Below are 21,147 nucleotides of genomic sequence, written 5' to 3'. Positions count from 1 at the left end.
AAGGAGAATCATACAATCGATCCATTCCCATAACTGGTATTAGCGTGTTGTGATACATGGAAAAATAAATAAGACAGCACATCCTGGATATTCTAGGATAGTTCCGATGGTGCAGATTTTGTGCCGTTATCAGAATATGTCCCACAAATGAATGGATAAGGAAGATGTGGTATATATGATGGAATACTTCTCAATCATCAGAAAAATGAAATCTTGCTATTTCATTTTTGGAAGTAGAGGATATTATGCTGAGTGAGATAAGTCCATTAGAGAGAGACAATTATCATATGATTTCACTCATATGTGGAATTTAAGAAACATAACAGAGGATCATAGGGAAAGGGAGGGAAAATAAAACAAGACAAAATCAGAGAGGGAGACAAACCATAAGAGACTCTTAACCATAGAAAACAAACTGAGGGTTGCTGGAGGGGGTGCAGGTGGAGGGATGGGGTAACTGGGTGATAGGCATTAGGAGGGCACTTGATGTAATGAGCACTTGGTGTTACGTAAGACTGCTGAATCACTGAACTCTACCTCTGAAACCAATATGTTATTTTTAAATTAAATACATTTTTTAAATTTATGTCCCGCTTTTGGGTATGGGAAGTGCAGTAACCACACACGGGGATCAGGTTAGTGTTTTGGAGATGGGGGGACATTTGTTTTGCTATATGAAAACTTTTGCAAGTGTTTGTGAATTATATTTGTTGGTCTAGAATCAAGTGGAATCACTTTCACAGAGACAGCTACTCCCTGGATTAGGAAAAGCACCTTCACTAACATTTTTTGTTCATGAAAACAAGACCTCAGAGTAATGGAAAGTCTTGGATAAAAAAGTTAAAATGATGGGGCACCTAGGTGGCTCAGTGGTTGGATGTCTGCCTTTGGCTCAGGACTCGATCCCAGGGTCCTGGGATTCCAGGACCCTGGGATCGAGTCCTGATTGGGCTCCCTGCATGGAGCCTGCTTCTCCCTCTGCCTGTGTCTCTCGTGAATAAATAAATAAAATCTTTAAAAAAAAATGTTAAAATGCTCTTCAGAGTGGGCTGCAGTTTGGGGACGCAAGGAGAGGAAGAGAAACCCAGCAGCAGGCAGAGCCCAGGGAAACTCCAGGTGAGGCATGAGGTGGACCTGGGCTGGGAGGGCTGGAGTCCTGAGGTCAGGGCTGACTAATACACATCATGCACGTGTTTAAAATGTAACCCTTGAAAGGTGGGTTCTGCAGAGAATGGGGTTTGGGGCAGCCCAGAACTTGCCCTCTAATCCAGGAAACCACCAAAGCACCATGTGACTGTGGCAGGCTCAGAGGGCACCAGAGGGCAGTGGGCTGAGAGATGTCAGGGATTGCGGTGTCTTGGGTCACCCTGGATGACTGGAGTGTTGACCAAGCACTTCTGTCTGTCCTGGGCAAAGATATGCCATGTCCTTGGTAGCTGTAAGTGGGGCTCACCAAGCAACCTGTCTTCCTAACCACTTCTTCCTGCAGCTCCCACAGAATTACCTCCTGGGGCTGTCAAAGCCTCTTCCAGCAAGATGGGACTAACAGGGAGACGGGTTCCGGAGACAAGTTCTTGCTTGTCTGCACACATCATCTTGCTATGCACATCCAGTCCAGGCTGTAAGGTCATCTATTTAGCAGTGACCACTCTGCTCCTGCATATGTATCATGTGACCTTCCAGGGCCCATAACCCTTGTTACCCCAAACCTTCAGGGAAAGTCACATACATACGACTTTGTCAGTGGTGCTTGGGAGGTGGAAAGCAGGAAGGAGGCCTGTGGAGGGTAGGGTGAGGGAACAGGGGATCTTCAACTATAGGACCTCACAGGGCTGGCGAGGCTGTGCAACTCTGCAGAGATAGGCATCTGGACCTCCCCACCAAGCCATCTTATTTTACAAAGGATGAACTTCAAAGAGTGGAAGGATTGGGAGCTGAGCCTGGAATGGGTCTTGAGTCTCCCTTTAGCCTTGGTTAGGAGGATATTTATTGGCTCAGTTTCATCTGAATACTGCATGAGAGTTTTGCAAAGAGATAAAGATCTCCTTTGATCCCATCCTCCTTGTGTGAGAGCTCAGCCACAGATACTGTGGTGTCCTTTGAGTTTCTACCTCTAACAAGGTTGACTTTGTTCTTCCCATTCTCAATTTCCTGTGCCAACCCTCCAGGTCCTAGGTCTCCAGTTATGTTTTGGTGGTCTCCTATTTTTATCCTTTTCCCTTTATTTTGCAGATAGGAGGAAGTACAGAGGCATTTCCCTCCAACTGAGGACTTTGGAAATCTACAGGCTTTAGAAATGTCACATGGCACTGCAGTAGCAGCAGCTGTTTAGAAACACATGGAAGCAGCAGTCTGGAAACTCAAGATTTAATTTTAGCCTAGTCACTCACTAACCTCACAGCCTTTGGGAAGTCAGAGCCTTTCTCAGAATTTGTTTCTTCCTCTGTAAAGTGAGAGGGTGGGTCTAGGAGGTTACTCTGGGCTCTTAGGGTTGCAAATGACAATAAACCAACTCCCACTAGCTTGAGCAAAGTGGGGGACTATTAGTTATTGGTTGTCAAAGAAGAGTGGCGTGGCCAGACTATGGGAAGGCAGCAGGACCTCAGGAACACATGGAGCCAGGCATTTGATGGTCATCGGGACTTTCTGTCTCCTGTGTCCACTTTCTTTTGAATGTTGGCTTCTTTCCCACTCACCAGGTTTCTTCGTGTAGTGGCCAATGTGGGTCCAGTGACCCAGGTCCTCCACCTAACACCTGTGCTCCCTGAGCAATCCAGTGATTAGACAGACTGAACTGAGTTCCAGATCCAAAATTGTCATGCAAGGGTTCTCTGATGGGCCCAGATTGGATGAGTGCCCACCCTGAACAGGTCAGCTGTAGAGCCACGTAGTAAAAAATGTTGCTCCCTAATCCTATGATTAGGTGATTATGTGAGTGGGGAGTGGGGTGCAGGTGGACACAGATCCAAGAAAATCTAGGGGACAGGACATATGGGAAACTGTGCAGTATAATAAGTTTGGGGTTTAATTGTTAATGAAAGTTCTGCTATTGCTGTGTCAAAACAGTCAACATTGTCTTTTTGAGTCTCTGATCAAAGTTCTTAACATCTTTTGTTCTGTGAAAATGTTGGCAGAAACTAAAGCAAATTTCGAATAAATTATTGGTCAAATCTCAGCTAACACAATTGATTTGCTCAAACAGATACGATTAAAATATAATCCTGCTGAGAGGATTCTCTGAAGATAATGGAGCAGGAAGCAGCAGGAATCTATCTCCTCACCTAGACAACAGTTGCACTGGCAATGACTGTTGATGTAACTATTTTGGAACTCTGGAGTCCATTAATGGCTTGCAAGATCCAGGGGAAGGCTTGGGCAGTAAATTACAGTTAATTTCAGTCAATTTCAGCATTAAGCACAATAGCAGCTTCCCATCCCCCACCCCCCAGCCAGGTGGCAGGCAGCTGTGCCTGTGTTCCTAGAGAGTCTTGTACATAGCTTGTGGGAACACTGGTGGGCAAAAAGGACCCTGTCATCCAAATATCAGAAATCTGTGCACTGACTGCTGATGGTTGTGTCTGATCTCAGAAGCACAAGGGGGAGGGCCTCTCCTAGTAACACAAAACCTACCAAGATGAAATTATGAAGAAGTAGAGAATTTGGATAGATCTATTAGGCTAGGAAAGAGTTTGAATCAGTAATCAAAATCTTTAGGCAAAAAAAAAAAAGCTCTGGACCTGATGGCTTCACAGGTGAATTCTATTCAATACTTCCAAGAATTAATCCAATTCTTCTCAAGAATTTCCAAAAACAATGATGAGGAGGGAACACTTGCTAAGTCATTATATGAAGCCAGCATTACCCTGATACTAAAGCCAGACAGGGATACTAAAACTACAGACCCACATCCCTTATGGACATCAATACAAAAATTCTCAATGAGGGATGCCTGGGTGACTCAGTGGTTGAGCATCTGCCTTCAGCTCAGGTCATGATCCTGGGGTCCTAGGCTCCAGTCCCACATCAGGCTCCCCATAGGGAGCCTGCTTCTCCCTCTGCCTATGTCTCTACTTCTCTCTCTCTCTCATGAATAAATAAATAAAATCTTTTTAAAAAATCCTCAGTGAAATACTAGCAAACTTAACTGAGCAGAATAAAAAGATTTTATACCATGATCAAATAGGATTTATTCCTGGAATGCAAGGATGCTTCAACATATGAAGATTGATTAATGTAATACACTCATTAACAGAATGAAGGGAAAAAACACACATGATCATCTCTGTTGGTACAGAAAAGGAATTTAACAAAATTCAACATATTTCATGATAAAAAGCCTCAACAAACTAGAATTAGAAGGAAACAACCTCAGCATAATAAAAGTTATATATTATAAACCCACAGGGATTCACAGAACTAGAACAAATAATCATAAAATTTGTATGGAACCACGAAAGACCCCAAATAGCCAAATCAATCTTGATAAAGAACAAAACTGGAGGTATTATAATCCCAGATCTCAAGATACATAATAAAGCTGTAGTAATCAAAACAGTATGGCACTGGCACAAAAATAGACACATAGAAAAAAAATAGATACATAGATCACTGAAACAGGGTAGAAATAAACCCAGAAATAAATCGACAATTATATGGTCAGTTAATTTTTGACAAAGAAGGGGCCCCCAGGTGGCTCAGTTAGGTTAAGCATCTGACTTGGGCTCAGGGTCTCATGATCAAGGCCCACATTGGGCTCTGAGCTTAACAAGGAATCTGCTTCTCCCTCTCCCTCTTCTTCTGCCCCTCCTCCCTCTTATGCACGCACATGCCTGCACACACACGTGCTTTCTTTCTCTCAAATAAATAAATAAAATATTTTTAAAAAATCTTCCACAAAGGAGGCAAGACTATGCAATGGGATAAAGATAATCACTTCAACAAATGGTTGTGGGAAACCTGGACAGTATGCAAAAGAATCTGGACTGCTTCTTACACTATACACAAAAATAAACTCCAAATGGATTAAAGACCTAAATGTGAGACCTGAAATCATAAATATCCTAGAAGAGAGCACAGGCAGTAATTTCTCTGACATCAGTTAAAGCAATGTTTTTCTAGATATGTTTGTTAAGGAAAGGGATACAAAAAAAAAATAAACTATTGGGATTACATCAAAATTAAAAGCTTCTGCACAATAAAGGAAACAAGCAACAAAGCCAAAAGACAACCTACTGAATGCATGAAGATATTTGCAAATGACATAGGCAATAAGGGATTAGTATCCAAAATGTATAAATAACTTATACAAACTCAATACCAAAGGAAAAAAAAAAAACAATTAAAAAGTGGGCAGAAGACATGAAGAGACATTTTTCCAAAGAAGAAATACAGATGGCCAACAAACACATAAAAAGATGCTCAACATAATTAATCATCAGGGAAATGCAAATCAAACCCACAATGAGATATCACCTCACATGTGTCAGAATGGCTAAAATGAACAAGTCAGTAAACAACTGATGTTGGCAAGAATGCAGAAAAAAAGGGGAGCCCTTGTACACTGTTGGTGGGAATGAAAACTAGTGCAGCCACTCTGGAAAACAGTATGGAGGCTCTTTTAAAAATTTAAAATAGAGTTATGGGATCCAGTAATCCCACACTGGGTGTTTACCCAAGGAATACAAAAACACTATTCACAAGGATATATGTACCCCTCTGTTTATTGCAGCATTATTTTAAAGAGCCAAATTATGGAAGCACCCCAAGTATCCATTGATAGGTCAATGGATAAAGAAGATGTGGTTTAGACAAACAATGGAATATTACTCAGCCATAAAAAAGAATGAAATCTTCCCATTTGCAACAACATGGATGAATCTAGAGGTTATAATGCTAAGCAAAATAAGTCAGTCAGAAAGACAAATACCATATGATTTCATTCATATATGAATTTAAGAAAAAAACAAATGAACAAAGAAAAAAACGAGACAAATACCCCCCCCTCCGACTCTGAAACTAAAAGAGCAAACTGGTGGTTTGAGCAAACAGAAAAGAGCAAACAGAGGAGAGATGGGTAGAGGGATGGGTAAAATAGGTGAAAGGGATTAAGAGTACAAAAAGATCCACTATTACATTGGGTCTTTCTTTATACTGAAGCATGGATGGTGATATCACAAACACAGAATTGAGTTTAAATTTATAGTTGCATCCTGAAATTCAGTCTGATGCTTTTGTTCCTTTTATTGTCAAATAGTTTTATTAAATCAGTTGGGTTTGAGAAAAAGAACCCCCAGGGGATATCATATTCAATGGTAAAAGCCTGAAAGCTTTTCTTTTAAGATCAGAAAGAAGTCAAGGATGTCTGCCTTTGCCACTTTTACTCAACATAGTACTAGAAGTTCTAGCCAGAGAAATTAGGGAAGAAAAAGAAATAAAAGGCATCTCAAGGTCGAGGGAGGGAGCCCCATGTCGGGCTCCACACTTAGTGCAGAGTCTGCTTGGGACTCTCTCTCCCTCTTCCTCTGCCCCTCCCCCCATGCTCACTCTCTCTCAAATAAATTTTATTTTATTTTATTTTTTTTTTAAATTTTTTTATTTATTTATGATAGTCACAGAGAGAGAGAGAGAGAGAGAGAGAGAGAGAGAGAGGCAGAGACACAGGCAGAGGGAGAAGCAGGCTCCATGCACCAGGAGCCCGATGTGGGATTCGATCCCGGATCTCCAGGATCGCGCCCTGGGCCAAAGGCAGGCGCCAAACCGCTGCGCCACCCAGGGATCCCTCAAATAAATTTTAAAATGCCAATGATCTTTTCTTCAAATAGAAAAGTCCATCCTGAAATTCCCATGGAATCTCAGCAACTCTAAAGAGCCAAAACAGTCTTGAAAACTAAGAACAAGCCTAGAACTCCCACTTCCTCATTTCCAAACTTACTACAAAGCTATAGTCATCAAAGCAGTGTGGCACTGGCATAAAGACAGACATAGACCAATGGAATGGAATAGAGAGCCCAGAAATAAACCCTCACGTATGGGTCAAATGACTTTTTTTTTTTTTTTTTAAGATTTACTTATTTATTCATGAGAGACACACGGAGAGAGGCAGAGACACAAGCAGAGGGAGAAGCAGGCGCCTCGTAGGGAGCCTGATGTGGGACTCAATCCCAGATCCTGGGATCATGCCCTGAACCGAAGGCAGACGCTCAACCACTGAGCCACCCAGGCGTCCCAGGTCAAATGATTTTTGACGAGGCTGCCAATACCATTCAATAGGGGAAAGGACAGTCTCTCAACAAATGGTGCTGAGAAAACTGTATATCCACATGCAAACAAATGAAGTTGGAGCCATACTTAACATTGTGTGCAAAAATTAACTCAAAATGGGTCAAAAACCTAAATGTAAGACCTAAAACTGTAAAACTCCTAGAAGAAAGCAGAAGGCAAAAGCCTCACGACTTTGGATTTGGTAATAATTTCTTGGATAGGACTCCAACGGTACAAAAAATGAGGAAAAAAAGAGACAAAATGGACTTTGTGGTAATTAACATTTTTTGTGTATCAAAGGATGATATCAAGAGTAACAAGGCAACCCACTGAATTAGAAAAAATATTCACAAATCTTATATCTAATAAGGAATTAATATCCAGAATATACATAGAACTCCTAAAACTCTAAAACGAAAAAAACCGAACAGCCTGATTTTAAAATGGACAGAGGGAGGGGCGCCTGGGTGGCTCAGTGGTTGAGTTTCTTGTAGCCAAGAAACTCTAATGTATAAATCTTTTTTTAAAAAAAATGCTAAACATAGAATTAGCATATGATCCAATAATTCCACTTGTGGGCATATACCCAAAAGAACTGACAGCTAGAGCGGTATGTACAGCAAAGTTCATGGCAGCACTATTCACAATGGCTGCAATGTGGAAGCAACCCAAGTTCCATCAACACATGAATGGATATGCAAAATGTGGTATATACATACAATGGAATATTGTTCAACTTTGAAAAGGAAGGAAATTCTGACACACTATACAACAAGGATGAAGCTTGACAACGTTATACTGAGTGAAATAAGCCAGACCCAAAAGACAAATACTATATGATTCCATTTATATGAAGTACTTAGTCACATATGAGTGGGTCAAAGTCACAGGGACAAAAAACATGATGGTGGTTGCCAGAAACTGGGGGAGGGGAGAGGGCGAGAGAATGGAGAGTTACTCTCTAGTGGATACAGTTTTAAAGATGACAGGAGCTATGCATATGGATGGAGTCCCCACACAGATGTGGTGATGGCTGTGCAACATCATGGATGCATTTGATACCACTGAACTGTACCCTTAAAAACGGTTATGGTAAATTTTGTGTATCTTTTACCACAATTTTTAGAAATTGGAAACAAAAGTGGGAAAACCAACGAAACCACAAGAAAAACAACCAAATGGCACAAACAAGATGCGTAGGGATAAGAGATGGAAGAGTAAGACTTATGTTATAGTTCAAAAGTCTTCAAATTATATAAATTGGTAACTGCATGTATATATATGCATATATCATGCCCCACGGAGGTGCACCCAGATGACCAGGAAACTCATCCCTGAAGTTGAGAATTTTTCCTCTTATCTGTGTCTCAGTGTGAGCAGGAACTTGGCTACAAGAAAAGTCATGGTCAGGTATGAAGGAGGGAGAAGATCCATTCAACTTTGCATTTGCCATTGCAGTGGAGCATCTGCAAATTACATCCCTCTACACCCAAATTACTAGTTTATATGAACTGCAAATTATAAAAAGCAATTAATGGGGCTTTGTATTGGACCTTGAGCACATAAACTGAACCTAAATTTGACCTAATGATCTTTAATAATGTAAAAAAAAAAAAAAAAAAAAGAGCTCTTGAATGTGGAGGCAGGAAACCGATTTTTTAAATAATCTTTTTATTTTGAAATCATTACCAGTTCACTCGAAGTGACAAAAACAATAGGAAGAGGTCCCAAGTTCCCTTTGCTCAGTTCCTCCTAGTGGCTACATCTTATCCACAGTATCAAGATCAGAAGGCTGACACTGGGACAATGTGTGTGTGTGTTACTTTATCACCCATGTTGATTTGTTGTAACCACCACTGCAAACAGGGTACAGAGCCAGTCGCCCATGGCAAAGACATCCTTCCTGCCACTCCTTGATCGTGACACCCACTCCCTCTCACTCTTATCCCCATGTCACCTGTGACCATTGGCACCTGCTAATTCATTCTCCATCTCTATCTCCTTGAAGAGACTTTTACCTTTTTAAAGATCTATTTATTCTTTAGAGAGAGAGAGAGGGAGAGCATGAGTTCATGCACAGTGGCAGGGGGAGAAGAAGAGGAGAGAATCTCAAGCCAACTCTCCACTGAGTGTGGAGCCCAATGTGGGCATCCATTTCATGACCCTGAGATCATGACCTGAGGGGAAATTGAGTCAGACACTCAACTGAATGAGCCACCCAGGTGCCCTAAGGAGACTGAGTTTTAAATCCAACTTTTGACCCTGCCAGCTGTGTGACCTTGGATGAGTCACTTCTCTTTTCTGGACTTTATCCATCTCATCTATAATAAGATGAGGTTGGACTATATCAACATTTCTCTCAAATTCCCAGAGGATGATAGGATCCTGAAGTTCCACAGGGATTACAAAAAGGAAAACGGGTTTTAGGGTGAAATAAATGACACCTGAGGAGGTCCTTAACCTGGGTTTTTCTCTTTTTCTCTTGCAGGAAGGTTTGAGCTTTGCTTTCAAGGTGGCCATGACCACTATGGCCACAGGGTGAGTCAGCCAATGAAGAATGATGCCTATTACATGCTAGGCATTATTCTAGACTTTGGATGGGACAGTGAACCTGGCAAAACACTGTCCTTGAGGAGTCTGGGTCCAGAGGGAGGAACTAGATTGTAAACACCCAAGCACACAAATAAATGACTTCCAGCACTGGGAAGCATCGTGAAGAATAGAGTGGGGGTAGTCAGGGAAGGCTTCTTGGAGAAGGTGATGGCTGAACTGGAACCAGAATGATGAAAAGGTGGCCACCATGTGAAGACTGTGGGCAAAGTTGGAGGATGACAATTCCAAGCAGAAAGGCCATCAAAGGCCCTGAGCCAGGTTAATTTGGGACAGTCATGGCTCAGAGAGAGGGCCACTGTGGCTGGAATACAGTGAGGAGGGAGGGGAGAAGTAGGAGGTGATTTGACAGGGGATGGGAGGGGCCACACCTGCCAAGTCCTACAGGCTCCAGTCAGGGATTTGGAGTTAATTTTGACTGCAATGGGCAACCAACAGAGGCTTTCAAGCAGGGGAACGATGTGTCTTATTTGTGCTTTATTTTTTTTTAAGATTTTATTTATTTATTCATGAGAGACACACACAGAGAGAGAGAGAGAGAGAGAGAGAGAGAGGCAGAGACATAGGTAGAAGGAGGAGCAGGCTCCACGCAGGGAGCCTGATGTGGGACTTGATCCTGGGACCCCAGGATCATGCCCTGGTCCAAAGGCAGGCACTAAACCACTGAGCCACCCAGGCGTCCCTTTTTTGTGCTTTAGAAAGGTTTCCCTGATTTCAGTGTGTAGGATGAACAGCAGGGGCAAAATGGACACAAGAGCAGAGGCAGGAAGCTAATTAGAATGTCACTGAGATGGCCTAGGCTAGACTTGACCATGTCTTGGTCTAGGGCTGAAACAGTGAAATGGAAAAAATCGTATGGTCTAATTTGGAGGCAGGATGAGAAGGGAAGAGACTGAGGGAAATCACAATCACTGGTTTTTGGCCTGAACAACTGGCCAGCTGCCACCTAGTTAGGATGGGACAACTTGGGAAGGACTTAGATTTAGGGCAGGATAGAAGGAAGTTAGAGCCTAGTCGTGGCTGTGATTTGTTCACCTGGCATCCAAGTGGAGGTGTCAGGTAGTTGAACAGAAGTTAAAGACAGAAGTCCACAGTTCAAGGGACAAGCCCTGGCCAGAGATAAAGATTTGAGATCCATCAGACAACAGATGGTCTCTAAAGGCACACAACCAGATGAGAGTCACTATGGGAATGAATGAAGATAAAGACAGAGCCAAAGCCAAGTCAGGTCCCTCAGGCCAATTAACATTCAGAGATGGTGGAGGAGGAGGGGAACAGGAAGGAGCCTGAGAGGGAGCTGTGGGCACATAGGAGGAAACTCATGGAAGGTGGTGTCAGAGAAATCCAGAAGAGAGAGTTTTTCAAGAAGGAGGAAGCAACCAAGTGTGTCAAATGCCACTGACAGACTGAGTAAATGAGGCTCAAGAATTGGCTTTCGGCTTTGGCAAAATGTAGGTCACTGGTGCTGTGGACAAGAGCCATTGCAGGTGATGATGGGGACAAAGGGCTGGCTGGAGAGGGATGGCATAGGCTGGGGATGGGGGTAGAGGAAAAGGCGTGGAATAGCAGACGCAGGAGTGAGGGTATCAGGGCAGGGCTTCTCTGAGATGGGTGATGAGGCACTTATGCCCAGAAGATAATGACCAAGGTCCATCAGTGTGGGAGAAATAGCTGATGCAGCATCACTGCGGGAACGAGGTCTGAGAAGGCACGAGGGGTGAAGCCCAGCCGGGGGATATCACCAGAGGTGAAGGGAGGGTGTGTGGCAAGTTCTTCTGTGACTGTATCTATTTTTGTCTCTGGTGATACCATCACCAGCTGAAATTGAGGCTGGGAGTGTGGGAGATTGAGAGAGTAGACAGTATAAATTAGTCATCTCAAGAATGAGGATGGGAAGCTTCTAAGGCATGTTGGAAGAGTTGGGGGCCCACATGGGATCTGCAAGTATTGATTCTAAAGTGAGTCCAATTGCACAGGTGTGCTGGTTCTTGAGCTGGATCCAACATTGGTTAGATCTTTGGTTTGGGGTTTTGCCAGGTGAGCACGACGGACAGAGAAGGGGGTAAAGGGGTTAGATGCAGGGCAGTGATGATCAGGCTGGATCAAGGACTCCAGGCTGGGTAAGGAGGACAGTGAGGACGTGGTGGCTGGCACTGCAGCGGGGCTAAGGCTTGGAAGGTCTCAGTAGGCTCAGAGAATTGCTGCCTTGGGGCTACTGTGGTGCGTGAGCTGGAAGGATAGGGAGCGAGAAGTTTGAGGTTACCAGGGATGACACACTGGAGTGTGCAGATGATACAGGGGTAGAGGTGAGGCTATTATAATCAAGGGGGATCCCTGAATTCTCTTACTTCCTCAGTCCTCTCCCTGTGGGAGTCCAAGAGCTACATCCTACCAGAGCTAGAAGGGGTGAACCTCTTCACTGTACAGAGAAACTGAGACCCGGAGATGCCAAATGCAGAAACTTCAAGGCCGGAAGCCAGAGTTCTAAATCTCAGTCCCAGGGTGAAAGGAGATTCTTGTTGGTGTCATCCCTCCCCCAATCCTCCAGCAATTCCCCTGCCCCACAGCTTTCCCTGTACTCCCCATCCTCTGGAGAGTCTCCTGCAGATGGAAGTCTATAGCCACAAAGAGCGCCTTCTTGTTAACCACGCCACATGTGTCTTTACAAATGTCCGGTGGCAGATCTGTACACTTGTTCTGTCATTGATTCATTCATTTGCCCAGTTAATCATTCATTCGTCCGTCCATCCATCCATCCATCCATCCATCCATCCCATGATTCCATCTTTCATTATCCTTTCATTAGGTTCAAGCTCTTAAACCAAGCGCAAAGGATGAATTCTCAGTCATTGAGAAAATGCTTATCCACCCAACCAACCAGGCAGACATCGGATATGTCCGGAGTGCCAGCCAGTCACAGAACAGCCTCGGGTTAACATGTGGGTATCACATGTCCTCAAACCCCTGGCAGGTGTCCAGGCTTTCTCCTGCCCATTGCTGATCTCATCCTCGGCTGCACATGTCATGTGTGTGCCAAATGTCAGAGCTCTTCCCGCCTCTTCCTCATAGCGGGGCTGATAATATATGAACTGCTATTGATCAAAGTCTACAAGGTGAGTCTTCATGAACTTCTAAAGCTGTCTATTTTTCCATGACAATTTTTTTGGAATGTAATGCTTGCTTATTGTAAAAAATATGACAAAGCATACAAAGTAAAAGACCTCCCTTACAATTGACTACCTCAGCCCCTCCACCCCACATTGCCAACCACTATTAGAAGTAGTGGAGTGGGTATGGTTTGGTTCGTATCCTTCTAGATCATTTCTATACATTTGCAAATGAAAAATATATATATATATATGTACGATCGAGTATGTAGTTACAATTTGAGATCATAGACCATTATTCTACAACTTCCCTGTCCTCCGTGATAATAAATAATGAGCATTATGCCAGTTGGTTGTGGCAGATCTCTTTCATCATCCTTTTAAAAGGCTGAATTGCATTCACAATATGGAAGGATCCAGTACATTTAATTGGTTCCCATCAATGGACATTTAGCGTATTTTTATTTACCCTCCCCCCCTCCCCCAGCTACAATGCTGCTGCAATGGACATCTTTCTGAGCTCTTCCGTATGAGCATTTCTGGAGGGTCATTCCCAGAAGTGGAATTGCTGAGTCATGTGCATTTTCCATCAGAATGGATACCCAGCGCTGGGCATAGTGCCTGACACAGAGTAGGAGTTTTGTAACGATCCATGGGGTGAAAAGATGCTGCTAGATTGCCCTCTAGGGTCACACAATCCCCCCTCCCACAACAATAAGCAGAGAGACCTAGAACTGGCCATTTCTGCCACCAGGTCCCAGCGATGCTAGTTTTCAGGATGACCACTTACTTTCCCTCAGGCCACTCTGCTGCATCTGGGGAAGATTTAAAGGCCTCATGCCATCTTTGATGAAAAGAAGGTGGCGTCGGGGCTGAAGGCGACCTCCTCCAGGTCTGCAAAGCCTATTGCTTTAACATCCTCCCACCCAGGTAGGTGTTTACCCAGTGAGGGCAACATCAGCTCTGTGACCTCTCTAATTGGAGCCAGCTGCCACCCTTGCACAAAGCACGTATATCTTCTTTTTCCTCCCCCTCATCAATCCCTGAAACTCATGGGAACCTTCTTGTGACTGTGCTCATTCTCCTAACTGCCAACTCCATCTGACACGATACTATCCCCAACCAACCACTGTGCTCCCTCTGGAGCTCTGTACCCAGCCCCAGTCAGGCAGCCCCTGTTCTTAGCATCTTCGGGGCTGGCTGTGCCATTTCCCTGCTCCTGGCTCTGCCACCAGCCTGGGCTGTGACACCCTAAGAATGGATATTTTTGAGAGAGCCCTGTGGCCAGCACAGCAGGGCCAGTCCTACCTCCGATCTCCCCAGGAGCTTCGGTCAGTGCTGTTGCTGTGCCCGTCTGCGGAGGAAGGCTGGCACACACGGGCTGCAGGGCAGAGGCAGGGTCACGGCATCAGAGTCCAGCCCTACCTGGGCCCTGAGACGCTGACGTGGAGGGTCTCTCTCCCGCCGTGGACCCCATGCTAGTCCCCCAGCTCCACGCTTCGCTGCAGGCCCCATGGGGATGAATGCTCCTCGAGAGGACTCTCTCCCATGGTGCAATGGGGAATGCTTCTTTCCTCTTAGGGGTTAACCCCACAGATGAGCTGAGGTGGGAGTGCCCAGAACACACATGGGGCTGGAAGAGAGGGAGAATCTGCCCTTTCCTCTTCTTCCCCCAGAAGATTCTAGGGTGGGGCAGATGTGGGAGGCCCCACCCCACAGATGGCTAGCTTCCCCCACCCCCTTCCCCTCACCCCCTCCCCATCCCCGTGGCCAGGATGGCAGGGAGCTGAGCTCCACCGGGCAGAGCAGTAGGAGGATAGGATGGTGAAGAACAGAACAGTCGCTCCCAGGGGATCCCCAGCTCCCTGTCCAGGCTCTTTAGCACCATGACCTGGGTCTGGGTCAAAGCATCTGCAAAGATCCTCTCCCAGAGGGTGGTTCACAGATGTACTGTCCACCCAGGCTCATCAGTAACACATCAATGGTAGGATTTGGGGTGCAGTGACCTCCTCCCTGCCAGTCCTCCAGCAGTGCCTAGGCTCACTCCCCAATTACACAGCCAGAGGCGGACTCCCAGTGACAACCAGGTAAAATTTAGTGAGTACACATTTGGGGGGTAGGGTACAACAGGGTCTTCTCTATTCAAGTAGACCTGGAGGTGGCGAAGAGCCCATGCAGTGCAATCTCCCAGGAACAGGAGTGCCCTCTACAAGATCTCGAGATTTGTATACCCCTCGGAAACAGGGTTCTCTCCACTCCTCAGAGTAGCCCACCCTACCGGTGGGCACCTCAAGGCACCTCAAGTGTCGATATCTTCCTCCTGGCAGCCTCTAGCATGAGATGGGGGCTGAGGGGAGGCTGACACTCCAGGCCAGCATCTGGGACAAGAGAGGCAGCTGAGGTGGAAGAGGACGGGAAAAACAATAAGTTAAAATCAAGAACAGCAGAGACATGGCAGGAGGGGTGGGGGTGTCACAGGGGTCCCAGGAGTCTTTGGCTTAATCCAGGAGGTACTGCAGAGGAGGGGCTGATACTGCAGTTCCAGGAGGGCGGTGGCTCAGAAGGCTGGGTTGTCGATGCCCCTGGGCACCCCAGGGTGCTCCTCAGGCATGAAGCTGTAGGGAGGGGGTGGCTCCATGGGGGGCAGAACAGGCTTCAGAATGATCTGCAGGTAAAAGAGGGGACACAGAGTCTTCTCAGGGCCAGGCACCAGCCATCACCACCCAAGTGCTGGCTGTGCATCCTTCCCAGGGAGGGGGTGACGCGACGGTGGCTGCAGAGCCCTCTCTAGGTCCGGAGGCCTGGTGGAAGGAGGGCCTCGCTGTCACTGGTTGCTCTAAAAATCTGGACAATAGGGAGGTATGGCCAGCTGAGGAACAGAGCAAGGAATGGGACAGAGACACTCACCTCGCTATAGGGGGGTGGGGGCTCAAAGGTGGACGTCCTGACCCTCTCTGGGGGGGCAATGGAGGGCGGATCCGGGGGCTCCTCACGATCCACTGGGGGGTCCTGCTCCTGGTCTCCACAGTTGCGACAGAACCGCTTAGCCACGCAGCAGATGCACAAAAGGGGTATGATGATGAGGAAGGTGATGACAAAAATCCTGGGGTAGGGAACCACCAACATCTCCCTGAGTCTCTGGGCTGTCCCTGTCCCTTCCCCCACCAACCTGCACCACCCCTTGGGCAGGAGGTCCAGGCAACCCAACCACTATGCCCTGGCCCTGGGCTCACCTCAGAGGACTGGAAAAGAGCTCATATTCTTGACAGCAGCTGTCACCGCAGCATTTGAATCCTTTGGGGCAGGTGCTGGAGGGAGGCAAAGAAAGGCTGTTGGTACCAAGGTGGCAAAAAGATCCCAGCCTCCACACAACTCACTCATACACTCGGGGCACAAGCCATGCCCCAGCAGGGTGGGAAGGAGAAGTCCTCCTTGGGCTCTGTGGGCAAAGCTGGGTCTAAGACCCAGGATCTGGATTCCAGGCTCACTTCACTACTTGTGCCAAGTCACACTTCTTTCTGGGTCTTACGTTCCTTATCTATAAAACGGGTGGGATGAATGTCCTGTTGACCTCACTGGGCAGGTGTGGGGATGGCATGTTGCAGTGCCTGCAAGAGCCCTCTAAGGAGAGGGACAGGGCCCTCCTGCCCACAGTCCCCAGCAGTGGGGGCTGTCCTGAAGCGAACTCGAGGAGCCCTTGCTGGTGCCCATGGAGTAAAAGGTGGGAAGGAAACGGTGTTCCTGGAACATCCAGGGCTGATTTGATGGAAACATTCACCTGCTCAGGGGCCGCCCCCCTCAGTCCCTCCTCATTCGCTCAGGCCTTTGGGCATTTATATATTAAGGTTGGCACAGTTTGCCTGCCCCATCCCCTGGGGGCGGGTACTCCTGGAGGAGAGACAGCCTGAGACCTAGAAGATGGAAAGAGGGGTGGAGATTAGACTCCAGACACGCCCACAAGTGCAACTCTGCCCTGCTTGGCAGGAGGAGAAGGGCAGGAAGTGGGGGGAATGTGATGGATGAGGTGCCTTTCTGGCCCCCTTCCCATGAAGGCAGACAGGGCAGGATTTGGGGTGTCTCCTCCCCAGACTGGAAGTTCTAGCCCAAATCCCAGACTTACAAGAAGAGCCCACATTTGGCTGCAGCCTGTGGAAGAAAAGAGGTGGACATTAGGGGGGAGCGGTCATAAACCGAGGGGTGGCATCTCTACGCAGCACATGCCGCCAGGTGCCTGAGAGCCTGCAGCGGGTCCCCAATGGATCAACATCCTCCCCCAGCCTGCTTCTTCATATCACTGAAGGTCTGTGAGTGGAGCCCCAGCTGACACGGGTGCCCCCAGCTCTCCTTTCTCTCCACACCACACCCCTGCACCACACCTGCTCACCCCCAGATTTGTAAGCACGTGCCTCTGATCACCCCTTCAGTCTATCTCCTTTCCATGCCTTCCTCTACAGTCCAGAGCACCAGCACCTCTCCTCCTGCTCACTCCAATCACTCCCCACACTGAAGGCAAGTTCCTATCCAGCAAATCTGATCACCTAAAACCATGCTGGAAGCTCCCCCTTCAGTGTCTCCCTGGTGCCTGGACCCCCAGCCACAAGTGTCTGCCCCCTGTACCCCTTGCACACACAGTTGGTAGCAGTTCCCTGAACATGCCTAGTTGTTTTACACCCGCATGCAAGGGCAGGCCCTCTTCCTCCTGCCTGCATGGTCAGCCGAACCCCATTCATCTTTCACTTCCCTAGGGGTGTGTGTGGGGGCGTGTTCCTTGCTCTTTGAAGCCACCCAGACCCTCCTCTGCCGGACCCAGCTTCACCATCCCTCCCTCCCTTTTCTGCACCAGTTCTGTTGGGCATCCAGGGTATTGGTCCAGAATTTAACCGGATTAGCAACGATGTGTATGAACCCTCCTTGAAACATGCTTAGCCCAGGTATCTGTGAGGCTGGCTCCCACACCTCCCTCTCTGTCCATCTTATTTAAAATTACGTCTAGTCCCCCAAAGCATTCCTTGCCCCTCCCCCTCCTTAAGTTTTCTGCAGAGCTCCTACCTGCAGCTAATATCCTATATGTTTCCCTTTATCTTGTTAACTGTTTGTCTCATCAGAAGAATGTAAACTCCAGAAGGACAGGGATTTTTGCCTGTCATCACTGGTGAAAAATCCAACCACCACAATATTGGCAGAATGAATGAAAGAGCAGTCGCTGATTACCTGGTTTCACTTCCTCCTGGCTGCTCCCAGACTGTGGGGTGGGTGTGGGGGGGCAGGGAATGCAGGGGTGGGAACACAGGAGGGAATGGGAAGTTATCTGTCACTCCCCTCCAACCCCCAGGTGACAAACAACCGCAGCATAAGGGTAAGATGCCGACTCTGGCAAGATACCGCGTCTTCATACCTTTACTTGAAATAATTCAATCACCTTTCAATTGCTAACGACAGTAAAGCCAAGAAAACTGATGCTAGCCACTAACACTTGGGCTGATTCTCCATCTCTGGGCTCAGCTCCACCTGGAAGCCTCCCTCCCACAAACCTTGGCACCCCAGGGACTAGAGCAGGAAGGCCGGCCCAGAGAGAGGGGGAACTTCACACATAGGGGCTAATGCAGAATTGGGGGCAGACCAAGGTGTCCAGACACTCAGGCACCCTCTTCCCCCTTCAGATTCCAGACCCCGCCTCTCCCCGCTCTCCTGGCCCCCAGCTACGGACAATGAACAGGTAAAATAAGTGAATCCTGAGTTGCTGTTTGGAGAGGTTCTCTTACCCCCCTTTAACCTGGGGGTGGTCTTGTCCGAGGTGGTTGAGCCTGAGTTTTATTGAGCGGCTGTGTGGTCGTGGAGAACCTCAGCTTACTGACCCGTGCAGTGGGGACATTATAAGCACCTGGCCCCAGACGTTGCTGGGAGAAATCAAGAGGATGCTCAGCTGAGTGCTGGCACAAACGGCTTGCCTCCCGGCTGGGAAGGAGCACCCGGGCTCCAGGGGCAGAGGCTGGGGAGTGAGCACAGTTGTGTGATGGGGCCCTGTTCTGGGGAGGGGGCCTGGGACGTCGCTGGCATTCTTACCAGAAGTGAAAAATTCTAGACTGTTCTAGGCTAGACTAGACTCATGTCAGTTGCCAGGATAATCTCCCATCCCAGGACTGGACAGGACTCGCCCAACAATTCAGAGTTTAACAGAGGAACGGAGGAATGAGGGGGTGCATAAACCCTACCTCCCGCTCAGAATCACTGATTTCAGAGGTCAGCCCTGCACTGGGTCAGGCAGCCAGATCAAATTCTGCACAGGCCGGAATCCTACGCCCACTCCTAGAAGGCGTGGAAGGAGCCTTCTCTCCCCTAAGGGACAAGCAGAGAGACACAGTCCCAGAGAGGGCCAGAGCTTCCCCCAAGGTCACCCAGCACTGGAGGAACAGAATTAGGGAGACAGGCTGGCCAGGCGTCCAGACCTCGGCCCCCCCTAGTCCCTGTCCTGACGCCGCGGGAAGAAGCGGGAAGGACGAGCCCAGACTAATAGGAAGGTCAAAGTCCCGCTCACAGTGGAGCACTAGGTGTCAGAGGGTGGTGGGCGGGGGCCAGGTTCCTCCACACGGTCCCCCACAGGCGATAGGAACCCAGGCCTCCTCGGGACCTCCCTCCGCTGCCGCCACCTCCACCTCGCCGGCAAAAAGAGAAAGGAAGTCGCTAAGTGCACACGGGTCACGAGGAAACCCTGACAATGGAAGGTGGTGACCGGGCTCCAGGAGTAGGCCCCTGACCCCACAGGGGTAGGGCCCCGAAAGTTCTACAGCTTCACTTCCCAAGCGCTCACCTGTTGGGGGCCCGTCAGCAGGCCAAGCAGCAAGGTGGGTAGGAGGCCGGGGACCCAGGTGTCGGACATCCTGGCATGGGGGCCACCGAGCTTCCGTGTGTAGGGGGAGGAGGGGAGAGGCGGGGCCGCGACCTCTCCCACGTCTCTCCACCTATGGGGCCCCGCCTCGGGATGGGGGCGGAGCTTATGCACCCGCGAAGGGCCGGACTTGGGGCAGGGAGGGCGCGGGAGGGGAGGGGCGGGGGGGAGAGGAGACCTGGGTCTCCGGAACGGGGAGGTAGAAGAGATTAGCTGGTTAAAAAAAAAAAAAAAAAAAGTGCGATCAGTTCTAGAGCTACTCGTTGCCAGTCGTCGCTCCTCCACCCCTCCGTGGCCCCGGGGTTGGGGGAGGCGGCGCTGCGCCGGCCGGGGGTCGGGGTGGGGGCGCTGGGGGAAAGGATGCGGGCAGGGCGAGCTGCCGCTGCAAGCCCTTCCCATCTGCGCTCGCGGGGGGCAGAGTTTGCGGAGAGGAAGGCGGAGGCCCGGGGGTGGATAGACGGCACTGTAGGGCGCGTGGCGGGGGATGTGTCCCCTTTATTTTCGGCCAAGAACAGAGGGACAGGCGGCCTGGTAGATTTCAGGGCCACAGCACTAGTACGTTTGTGTCCCCCCGGGGTCCCCCGCACCGCCGGGGGGATGTGCTAGTGCACTTCCTCTATTTGACTCCAGGGGAAATTATGGCCCAGGACTCGGGGATGGGCCCCCGGGGTCGGCCCCCGGGGCGAAGCGGAAGCCGGGGGAACAGGGGCGCGGCCGAGCCGGCCCATCCGGATTCCTGGAAAGACCCCGCGGAGGCGGTCCCGGCTGGGAGGGCCGGATTCCGACCCTCGGCGGCCGCGCCCCAGCCCTCCGGGCGCGCCGCGCTTCCCGGGTCCGGCCGCCAGGTGGCAGCATCGCCCAACGCCGGATTCCCACGGAGCCCAGCGCCGCGCGGCCGGGACCTGGGGCCGGGGCCCCGCGAGCGCCCGCCCTGGGGGAGCAGGCTGGTGGGCGGGGTGGGAGGCCGTCTCCGGGGGGCAGAGGCGCCGGGCGACAGCCAGATGCCCGCACGCGGAGGAGACGCGGGGGCCCCGCGCCGGAGCTGGAGAGATGGAGGCCGGACCCCCGGGGAGGGGGCGAAGGGGAGATGCTGGGTGGGTGCTGCTCCGGCCCCGGGGAGACGCGGAGGGCTCCCGGGGAGGCTCAGCAACCAGCCTGTTAGGCGTCTCCTGCCGCGCCTCAGATCTGACTTTGCCCCCGAAAAAGATCCCCAGCTTAGTAGGGACGCACGGAACTTCCTCCTCTGGCTGCCGCTTCATTTTCTCTCCCCGCTTGCTCTTTATG

At 49.0% G+C, this 21,147-nt stretch overlaps 1 protein-coding gene across 1 annotated transcript; it reads right to left on the bottom strand.

Moving 5' to 3' along the window:
* Positions 1-15,048: 15,048 nt before the first annotated feature.
* TMEM92 (transmembrane protein 92) lies at positions 15,049-19,942 on the bottom strand. Its single transcript, XM_038546145.1, has 5 exons — positions 19,786-19,942; positions 17,098-17,123; positions 16,211-16,285; positions 15,885-16,080; positions 15,049-15,642 (listed from the first exon to the last, which is right to left on the bottom strand). Exons 1-5 carry the CDS (start codon positions 19,852-19,854, stop codon positions 15,535-15,537), a joined length of 474 nt encoding a protein of 157 aa, XP_038402073.1. The 5' UTR covers positions 19,855-19,942; the 3' UTR covers positions 15,049-15,534.
* Positions 19,943-21,147: the final 1,205 nt, after the last annotated feature.

This window comes from Canis lupus, chromosome 9, assembly GCF_011100685.1.
Source record: "Canis lupus familiaris isolate Mischka breed German Shepherd chromosome 9, alternate assembly UU_Cfam_GSD_1.0, whole genome shotgun sequence".
NCBI lineage: Eukaryota > Metazoa > Chordata > Mammalia > Carnivora > Canidae > Canis > Canis lupus.
Note: the sequence above shows the minus strand (reverse complement) of the source record. Positions and strands in the feature narration are given on the sequence as shown.